At 44.4% G+C, this 10,899-nt stretch overlaps 4 protein-coding genes across 4 annotated transcripts in view; 1 reads left to right on the top strand and 3 right to left on the bottom strand.

Moving 5' to 3' along the window:
• T265_15538 (hypothetical protein) overlaps positions 1 to 1,042 on the bottom strand; it is a gene marked incomplete at both ends in the record, with an annotated part of 127,460 nt that extends 126,418 nt beyond the window's left edge. Inside the window, one exon of the mRNA XM_009178537.1 lies at positions 981 to 1,042. Within this exon, the coding sequence (XP_009176801.1) occupies positions 981 to 1,042 (62 nt within the window). The remainder of the gene's footprint in view (positions 1 to 980) is intronic.
• Positions 1 to 10,899, top strand: part of T265_15537 (hypothetical protein) — a gene marked incomplete at both ends in the record, with an annotated part of 46,195 nt that overhangs the window by 13,571 nt on the left and 21,725 nt on the right. The window lies entirely within an intron of this gene.
• T265_11778 (hypothetical protein) lies at positions 1,622 to 2,056 on the bottom strand (the record flags this gene model as incomplete). The annotated part of the gene is made up of 1 exon (XM_009178536.1): positions 1,622 to 2,056. One exon carries the CDS (start codon positions 2,054 to 2,056, stop codon positions 1,622 to 1,624), a length of 435 nt encoding a protein of 144 aa, XP_009176800.1.
• Positions 3,671 to 10,899, bottom strand: part of T265_15536 (hypothetical protein) — a gene marked incomplete at both ends in the record, with an annotated part of 19,077 nt that continues 11,848 nt past the window's right edge. Inside the window, one exon of the mRNA XM_009178535.1 lies at positions 3,671 to 3,992. Coding sequence (XP_009176799.1) covers positions 3,672 to 3,992 — 321 coding nt within the window. The remainder of the gene's footprint in view (positions 3,993 to 10,899) is intronic.

Raw genomic sequence — 10,899 nt, 5'->3', positions numbered from 1 at the left:
CAGAATGCAAGCAGTTGTATCGTCCTGGGAATCGATGATATCAGAAACATCCTGAAGATTCCCGGTGAGAATATCTCGCTCCTGATAATCCGGTCTACCTTGCATTGTGAGCATTCCCAGGCGTCCCAATTTGAGATATCCAGAATGCAACGTTTATTGCGAGAAATCTTCGCAGATGAAGCACGTCTTGGCAATGGATGCAGCGAAAATCACTAAAATTGCACCATCCTTTACACCGTGAATAAGATAACTTTAGTTATGCAGCTGTCATTCAGGAGAAGGCAAATGTGTAAAACCAAAACCAAAAACATTAAACCTCGTCAGCCCCAACAGGGTCTAAATTCACACATTCACAACCGCTGATGCATACATTGATTTCGCAGCAAATCATCAAGTGTAAAAATATAACGCGACGGGATACAAGGCAGCAGCATGTTAACGATTACAGTGCACGGAATATAATGCCATGTTTGTACACAACAGCTGCGCCATTCGGCTGAGGATAGCTTATCGTTCGAACACAGTGTGCACTGTTATGTTCCCATTGGGTGAGGTAATATTCCATCGTGTCAACTCAGGTGGTTGATATTTGTCTGCCGGATGACCGGTCAATTCACGTGGCTTCTCTTCCAAACTGATCTGGTAAAGCCCACCTAGAATGATTCAAATAAGTAAGCCTTCCATCGGAATCAGCTGGAAATTTTCCACAATGTCACAACTAAGGGTTACACATAGTTTTCAGTTTGAACTGTTTTCAACTCAAATACTGCAGTTGCACTTGAAGATACATGGGCATTGGACGTTTGGCCTGAATGCTGTATGTTCTCAGGTGGTGCAACACGCAGGGCGAAGTAATGTCCTGACCTGATATCACGACCCGCGTTACTTTATAGCACTTTGGATTCTACTGGACTTTCTTTGTAAACTAGCGCAAAGCTAACCTTCTACACCAGTTTACAAGTTAGAACACCGCAACTCACTTTTTCCATTCTAAAAGGGTACCGATTTTTATGTATGCTGCAGTTGCAAGATACATGGGCATTGGACGTTTGGCCTGAATGCTGTATGTTCTCAGGTGGTGCAACACGCAGGGCGAAGTAATGTCCTGACCTGATATCACGACCCGCGTTACTTTATAGCACTTTGGATTCTACTGGACTTTCTTTGTAAACTAGCGCAAAGCTAACCTTCTACACCAGTTTACAAGTTAGAACACCGCAACTCACTTTTTCCATTCTAAAAGGGTACCGATTTTTATGTATGCAATTCAATGGCCTAACCCAAACAAGAAAGTACAATCATCAACACGACCTCGGTGCCGCGTGCCCCATTCAGCGCGAGCAAAAAGCGCAGACGGAAAAAGAAAATCGCAAGAGACTGTCAACCAGAACAGAGGAAACATACACACAAACGCTTCAGCCGCATTACATTCTCACCCACCGTTCAAAGCCAAATCGTGCACATCGGTAACAGAGGTTTCTCAATTTAACAAAAGGGATTCAGAGTGTGCACATTACTGTGCTTTGCCGGCAAACACGTGGTTTCGACTATATAACAAATGACGTCAAATTGACGTTCATTGTAATCCTGGCATTTCTCTCTATCCTCGTGCATTACGAGCCTAACACCCATCCGCACGGAACGGAATTTCCAAGCTGGTCAAATTTTTGTGGTTTTCGCTGCATCCATTGCCAAGACGTGCTTCATCTGCGAAGATTTCTCGCAATAAACGTTGCATTCTGGATATCTCAAATTGGGACGCCTGGGAATGCTCACAATGCAAGGTAGACCGGATTATCAGGAGCAAGATATTCTCACGGGGAATCTTCAGGATGTTTCTGACATCATCGATTCCCAGGACGATACGACTGCTTGCATTCTGCTTGTATCCGGCACGAACCAACAATGCTGCTGCACAGCAATGCGATATCCGAATTAAAAAGTATTCCGTACTCCATCTACTCAACATTGTAGCTTTCATTTCAAAGCTGACTCGTGCACTTTCGTTACGCAGCACGTCATAGTCCAAATTAGCAAGTTCACTTTGCGAGTCCATCTGTTTCCAAATGGTGAATGGATTATAACGCACTCCTAGTCCTACTGTAGGTGAGCACTAATGCGGACGCTGCCAGGATCGAGATCGGAAACTGGTGTTTTCTGAACCTTTTTGTTAATTAGTTTTGATCTGCTTGTAACATGCTGAAGAATTTCTGGTAGTCCGTAGAGGAAAATGTTGGCAGCTCTGGTGGCGTAGATTGTCGCTGGCTTGTTCGCTGACCTGGACAATTTGATTGCTAGCATTCCATCATCAACCGAGGTAACATCATCAGTGCGTTGCCGGGTTAGGGTAGTGGTGTGTTGCGGTGGGTTAATTGTTGCGCCTGGTAGGCTGCTTGTCAATCGTTCATTCACACATTCCAAGTACATTCTGTCAACAGCAGTAGTACCAACAATTCATATGCGCAAACGAAACAAACGGGCAGAAGACAGCGATAGCCTGTCTACGCCAATGTTCACCAGTGGACGGGGGGATGATGCTCCGTTTATATTTGTCATTTGTGCAAGCTCCTCAAATGCCCGCGGATTGATTTAACCAGATCGACCGTCAAATAGTCCATTTGGCGCTGGGAGCGGCATTTTTGAAACTCTGCCTGTGTCAGCGGGTGCAATTCATGGCTGACGCGTCACAGTTTTTTACGAGCATATATGCCATGCAAACCAGCCAAATACATTGGGAACACATTGGGAAGAAATAAGGTTGAGATAAAATACGCGTCTCGGCAGCAATGAGGGTCTTCGGCGAGGTAGACAAATGGAAGAATGTATGATGTTATAGGAGAGCGCGGAGGATGGTTCCGAGTATGTGGAAGGACATTCTTCTTTCTCAGTGGTTGTGAAGTCATTGCGCACGTCTGGTAGAGCTATTGTGGACTTGTGGGAAGGGAACTGAAGCTCCACTGCCTATGGTTGTCTTTATTGCTTACACAATTGACACTGCATCTCACCTGAACAGACGGCATGACATCGCAATCCAGTGTGATGTGGGGGAGTGATTTAGGTCGTGTTGCCCGGTGTAAAGTGGGTGGTCAACATGAGATTCATACAACGTGGCTGCACGACATTCTTCGCCCACCCGATACTGGTCACCGAATTTCAGCTTTTTTGTCCCCTAAGGTTAGTACGGGAAGTTGAGTGCGGTCCAGATATTTCGCTTATTAAATCTGCCTGGATGAGGCAGATGCGTGTGTGATTGAACATGAAAAAATCGTAATTCATAAGAGAAGTGCGTGAATGATATAGACGAAAAAGCGAGCGCAATCGCCATGCTAATAAGTGCCATGGAGTGGTTCTGTGCGTGAGCTTCATGAATTTCCAACTAGTTTCTTCAAACTTGAAATTTCACCGAGTGAACAAATGCCTCTCTCGCAAAACCACACGCGAATAATTTTTCAAATAAGTTCCAACCAAATCCCGCCCCATGAACTGTATGTTTGATGTGCTGAGCGCGCACTCTCTCCACTACATTGCACTTGTTCCGCAATAAAATTCACCAAGTTACAATGCACTATAATGGGGACACAGAAAGGTTTTTTCTAAGGTCACGTTTGGTTAATTGGTTGAGTACCCGAGAACAGTTCGTAATGCTGCCGAAAGTTCTACACCACTGCTCAATGCTGCACATCATCCTGCGCGGCCTGAGATGAGGCAGCAGCTAGTTGATGATTCAAGTGCACAGAATATAGTACCATATTTTTCCTCCGTAGCAGCACTATTTGGTCGAGAACAGTTGAACTTGAGTACTCACTATGCACTGCTATGTTCACACTGGATGAATAACCTTTTGATTGGGTCAACTCAGGTGGTTGAAAATGGCCGGCGGTATGGCCGATTAATGCAGGTTGCTTTCCTTCCAGACTGCTCTCGTCAACTCGCACGGATTGATTCACATTGCCATGCAGTTCCATAATGACTAGTTTGATCACGTTACCCGGCTAAAGTAGATTCCCTGAAACTATTGGGTACCAGCGATTCCTGATCACTCTGGCACTATCTCCATTTGTCCTGTCGGTTTGATTGCAGCATGACAGATTTAGTCATTTGAAGTGACTATGTTCGCAGCCCGACATTAAGTGCCTTCCCCACTAGTTTACAAATAATTATGGGCAATGCTCACATCTTAGTTGGACGTACCTGAGGACCCCTCTGAATAATGGTGTAGCACGAGAACTGTGATTGCCAGAATTTGAGTCGGAATTTATGTGGACGTGCCGGTGACCTCGCCTCATAACGTAGAATCCAGGAGTGATTTTACCGCTATCACGAAGACATTCAGATGGATTTGAGTCAATGGTCGTGGTGTTTTCGACAACGTAATGTGCCCCCAGCCCAACAGGTCGATATTTTCTGGCCGTTTGACCTATTAGTGCGCGTCGGCTTTCCCCAGACTGCAAATTGACAAACTCCGCTTTAATTAAACGGAATAAAACTTATATCCAAGGTGGACTTGATGGAGGATTCCTGTGGCCTAATACAATATTGAACATGACTGCAGACATTGAACGCTCAGAACCTGATGCTTCGTCAAAAAGCGAGAATATAATCGCCTTTGCCGACACTTCACATTATCGTTTCTCAAGCGCATCGAACAGGTCCTCAAACTGCTGTATCCTTGTTTTACACACCGGACGATTTTGGTCACCTCGATCGGGGACCGAGATATAGTTTCAGGTGTCTTACCCATATCGCCTTACAAAATACCGGACCCGTTGCTCTTCTTTAAAAATATAGGATTGTTTTTATTGCGCTTTTATTGATCTCAAAAGAGTGTCACGGAACCTGTTGCTGTCTGACCACATCGTCCAATTTGTGCGGCCTTTGCTTCGTGGCCAGATCACCTCGATCGGGGACCGAGATATAGTTTCAGGTGTCTTACCCATATCGCCTTACAAAATACCGGACCCGTTGCTCTTCTTTAAAAATATAGGATTGTTTTTATTGCGCTTTTATTGATCTCAAAAGAGTGTCACGGAACCTGTTGCTGTCTGACCACATCGTCCAATTTGTGCGGCCTTTGCTTCGTGGCCAGATGCGTGTGAAGCACCTTATGCATCTTGCACGGGAATGGCCCGAGTCACCACTGGCCATGTAGCAGTCGCAGGGATGCTTCAACAATATGCATCATCTTCGGATATGGAAGCTACCAACCAAATGAGCCCCGTTTAGCTTTACCAGGGTGGTATGCATACTTCTTTCATTCACGGGTATTCCACTCAAAAATCGATTCCGTATACTCAGTTCCGAGTAAGTGTTTGAATCTGCTGTTATTCAGCTATGAGATGCTTGTAAGGAGTGATAATGCACACCAAAAGTCACACTCTAGCCACCTAGATCATATCTTATAGTCCGGTGTGGCCAGGTAACATTTTTCTCAGCAAAGGGCCCATGATCATACGTTTGAGTGCTGAGTAATCTAATCATAGGTTTCAAGAATTAACTGTGGTCACCAAGTGTTCAGAATTGTCACTAGTCTTATATTGGGAACAACCAGAGCTTGGCCAATAATTGGAGACAATCTGTTAAAAATAGACTATTTCCCAAAATTTTCATCGAAGTCTCTGTGAGGATTCACCAGTGGACAAGCGGTTTAACATAAGATGACTTGACCCAAAGTGCTCGATTTAAGGATACCGTTATAAGTACCAGTTTGTCATTAATTTTGGGTTATTCCTGGCCAGACGGTTTACAGCTTGACGACAAACAGAAGTGTTATACGCTTGGAAAAACCCCAATTCTCGTGTGATGCTCAGTGCTGGTTACGCCCGATAGGCCACAAGAGGCTTGAGCTGTTCCTTGGCGTGGCCGCGGTCACCAAGGAAAACTCACGATCATCATTTCAGGTGGAGTTGTCCACACACATTCTGCGCTTGTCTTCGTCTCTGCTGCTGCTGAATCAGACTACATATTCTGGATTAGTTCACCATCGCTTCAGTTATAAATGACAGTGTGATACTGCAAATTCTAACATTGCATTGACTACGGCACGCATATGTGACGCATACGGGATCATGTTTTGGAAGCGAAGTCTCATTGGATCATCATATCTGGTTGAGCAAACTGTTAGCGAGATGTCAATTGCGGATAACAAGCTGCAGACTAAACCATACTCACCCACATCCTGGAGACACCAAGAGAGAATAACACGATTACTCCCCGCTAATATAAATTTCTGCAATAGCTGTTTTGTTTCGGAGCATGGAGTTTTGCGCTCGACAACGAGGCTGCTTTATTCCCCACAGAACGTTCTCTGAAGTAAACCGGTTCATTAGAGCTGTCATGTTAATGCGCTGAATAGCGGGAATCGAAGTGCACCATAATCTCTGCGGCAAATAGCACATAAATCCACAAATCAAACTATTGCAGCATTACCTCTTATTGACTTTTCGTGTGTGAGAAACGGGAAACACAATGGGTATAATGTCTGATGCATTTTCATTAAAATTAGTCAGGCATGCGTCCAGTTGTGTAGTTTTCAATTATATTTTTATTTCCTCCGTGTGTGACTGAAAGCCAAACGGGAGTTTGAAAATTGTGAATATTTACTTTCACGCCCAACCATGGGACAGCGTTTTATGGTACGACTGGATGTCGTTTTAGAGTCGTCAGTCCGTTTGTCAGAGTGACTGGTCGTATTCACCGGCAAATTCAGAAGACGAATATACTGCCTCCCGCATCAAGGGCAAAAACTGTGTCTACCGCACGACTCCGATAATCTAAACTAATTCGCTCAGGCAACATTGAAGTTTGTCAGTTTCGTTGGTTCTCCATCGAACTTCATCTAGGCCAATAAGTGTGGAAGCACCCTTTGGTACCCACACAAACTCTGGTTTCGACAAAGTGTGATGTATGTTGCAGGGGACATCCACAGCCATCGGACGTCCGATTACCGGCGCGCGGACGATGCAGTATCTGTCAGAATTGAGCACACACATTAAAGGCATCAACTTGTGCGGGCGTGGGCCCATGAAAGAAATGTTGCAATTGTGAACAGGTCACTGTAAAATCCCGTGTAGGTGAAGGTTTCGAAACCTGAAAATCGTCGGATATTCGTGGATCACCTGATATCAGCGACTTTCCTGTTTGCACTTTAACGTAACATTTGTACTATAATTGCTCGCTTCTGTAACCATGCCCTTCATTGATAGCCCGCTTTCCGCTGGTCCCGTTGAGGGGAAATAACATGGGTGGTAGGTTTTCATGCATGGACAACAATAACCGCCATAAAATGAATAAAAATTTGCATGTGGGTGTGAGTACGAAACAAGGTGTTCGCAAAAACCATGCATACAGAATCACCAATGAAAGGCTAGTATGATAGAAAACAAGTATACTTTGCTTAGACAGTGATGCTAAACCAAGCAATCGCTGGACCCCAGAGGACTCGGAATATGGGAAAACTAACTAACAGTTTGTACCATATTTTAGGCAACCATCAGTTAAACATTGTTTATTCAACTAATAACACGGTTTCGCTAAGTGGTACCTTGTTGTGAGCATCCAGAAATAAATACGAGTAGGCACCATTTGTTCATCGTCAGTGCTGGTTTCCCCATGACCTTAGGTAGAAACCAAGTTTGCCTGCCTAGGGTGAACTAGAGTCTCTTTCTAATGCCCGAATACGACATACCTTGGCAGACGTGCTTCCTAGAGGAAAACAGCCCATCACGTTTTGGAACGCACCAATTCCATCAGACAATTTCAGTGCATTTACTTGTATAATCATTTTCAGTCGTTAGAATTGAGAAAGTCTTGAATCGCTACGAATGTAAGCCGGACACTTGTGACTTTTCAATATCTCTCTTTGGTTTCAAACATATGCGTTGATTTAAAGCTTGGAAATAAATGCAGCTTTGCAGCAGATGAACAATCAAGACGCACCTGTTGTATCATGCCCATTGGATTACGGGGATAAAAAATTGCCATCCCAGTAGAGATGAAGTTCTCCTGACGTCGCCGATTAACAAGCCAAGAGATGATGCACTTCATTAAACAACACACGTTTTGCCTACCCCTATGGTGTCAACGCAGCCTTTAAGCACCCAAAATGAGAAGATCTTAGATAGCTTATTTTCATCAGTTTATGTGACCGAAAAGTCTAGCGGCATTAGCTGAGTGTTCTGTTTACATATCTAAACAAAATGGCAGTCATCATCACCAGAGACAGCAACATCGGTGTTGACGCCGATACTTCACAGGCGTGCAACCACAATGCTTATTTAACTGTGAAGAGAAGCAAAACTTTGAACGAAGGAGGGCGTGATGTTTTGCCAACTTGTTTTTGTGCTTACATCTTCCAAAGTAATCAAACTGGAACAAACCTGATTGCACGAACGCCATCGACATTGGTCAGGCTTTGTGTATCTTTGTTCCGACAGCCAGGCTCATGGAAGAGGTTGTGGGAGCCCCCTGTACTGGAATGTGTAACGCACTAACACCGCCTAGACACTGTGATCCCTTTCGCACAATTTTGTCATATCACACGTTGTCCATCCCGATGTTTTCGCTTTTGGAATGAGGCACGGGAAACACTCGTCTCAGCAGATGATATGTTGACATGCGTAGCATAAGGCCGCGTCACCTGAGTTCATTGCAGCGGATGATTTCCGTGACTAAGTACATGCTGTACACACAATTGACGGTTTCTCGATTACCACGTGATGTTTTCGTCGACGGCACCCGGCCATGTTGTGAGTTCGCCGACGGCACCTGCCACCAGCAATATTTTTGAGAAGTCAGGAAGGGAGACTACGTTAAAACATCGTCCGGGTTATTCATGCATCGCCACCATATAGTGATGCAGCCCGTTGACGTGGCCTGAAACCTGCGTTAACCAAAGTCCAGTGGCATGTTTGTTGACGCCTCACGTGACTCGAAACAGCAAACAGCTCCCTAAAACTGAGCGTCATGCAGTGCTCACCTCGAGCGTTCCAGTCAGTGCTAGNACAAATAATTTCTCAATTGGTTCGTTAGGTTATTTCATTTTCCCGAAGACATTCTTATCAGATTGCCACATTGTGATATGCTTAACATTTGTAGGCGACATTGGCGTACACCTGTCATGCATGTGGTTTATTCTCCAATGGTATCGCACAAAATGATCTGCTATGTTGTGTGCGTAATCTGCGTCAAACCTATCAGTAATGAATACGGGTCACACATTGGTCACCGTAATTTCTCCAGGATGAATGGGCCTACATCTGTCAACGACGCGGAATTTTGAGCTCCTTTTAGCTTAGTTACGGCAATCTATTCCTTGTGACAAAGTGAAATGCTCAAGGTCAGTTCCAGCAGACGACATTGGAGAAAACCTGATATAAGCGTGATGCATTCTAGAAAGATTTCGTACAAAATGAACTGCCAATTGTAGACGCTGAACCAGGTGACATTTGTGCGGGTGTGGGCCCATTAAAAATGTTGCAATTGTGAACACGTCACTGTAAAATCCGTGTTGTTGAAGTTTTGAAACCTGAAAATTGTCGACTGTTCGTGCACCACCTGTCATCAGCGACTCCTTGTTTGCACTTCAACATTACATTTGTACTATTATTGCTCGCTTCTGAAACCATGCCCTTCATTGATAGCCCGCTTTCCGTTGGTCTCGTTAACGGGAAATAACATGAGTGGTAGGTTGGATGCATGGAGAACAATAACCGCTGTAAACTGAATAAACTTTTGCATGTGGGCGTGATTACGAAACAAGGTGTTCGCAGAAAGCATGCATAAAAGGATCACCAATGAGAAGCTAGTATGATTGAAAAGAAGGGTACTTTGCTTAGTTAGTGATGCTAAACCAAGTAACCGCTGGACCCCAAAGGACTCGGAATATGGGATAACAAACAAACAGTTTGCACCACATTTTGGCAACCATAAATGAAACATAGTTTACTCAACCAATAACACGGATTTGCCGAGTAATACTTTGATGTGAGCATCCCGAAATAAATGCAAGTAGGCACAGAGGCGGCATTTGTTCATCGTCAGTGCTGAGTTCCCGGTGACCTTAGGTAGAAACAAAGCTTGGCTGGCTAGGGCGCACTACAGTCTCGTTCTGGTGCCCGAATAAGTAGAAACAAAGGCTGGCTAGGGCGCACTACAGTCTCGTTCTGGTGCCCGAATAAGACATACCTTGGCAGACGTGCTTCCCAGAGGAAAACAGCCCATCACGTTTTGGAACGCACCGATTCCCTCAGACAATTTCAATGCATTTACTTGTATAATCATTTTCAGTTATAAGAATTGAGAAAGTCTTGAATCGCTACGAAAGTAAGCCGGACACTTGTGACTTTTCAATATCTCTCTTTGGTTTCAAACATATGCGTTGATTTAAAGCTTGGAAATAAATGCAGCTCTGCAGCAGATGAACAATCAAGACGCACGTGTTGTATCGTGCCAATTCGATTACAGGTATAAAATATTGCTGTGTAATGCTACAAACAAACCGTCAATCGACCTTTTAGAAATAAAAAATAAAACCCCAGACGGCAGAAAATGGAGCCATCCCAGTGGAGATGAAGTTCTCCTGACGTCACCGATTAACAAGCCAAGAAGTGATGCACTTCACTGAGCAACACAGGTTTTGCCTACCCCTATGGTGTCAACGCAGCCTTTAACCATCCAAAATGAGAAGATCTGAGATAGCGGATTTTCACCCGTTTCTGTGACCAAAAGCCTAGCGGCATTTGCTGAATTTTCCCTTCAAATATCTAAGCACAAAGGCAGTCATCATCACCAGAGAGAGCACCGTCGGTTTTTAAGTCGATACTTCACTGGCGCGCAACCATATTGCTTATTTAGTTGTGGAGAAGAGAAGCAAAACTTTGAACGGAGGAGGGCGTGATGTTT

Source organism: Opisthorchis viverrini (genome assembly GCF_000715545.1).
Source record: "Opisthorchis viverrini unplaced genomic scaffold opera_v5_584, whole genome shotgun sequence".
Taxonomy (NCBI): domain Eukaryota; kingdom Metazoa; phylum Platyhelminthes; class Trematoda; order Opisthorchiida; family Opisthorchiidae; genus Opisthorchis; species Opisthorchis viverrini.
The sequence above is the reverse complement of the archived record's forward strand: the minus strand, read 5'-3'. Positions and strand labels throughout refer to the sequence as shown.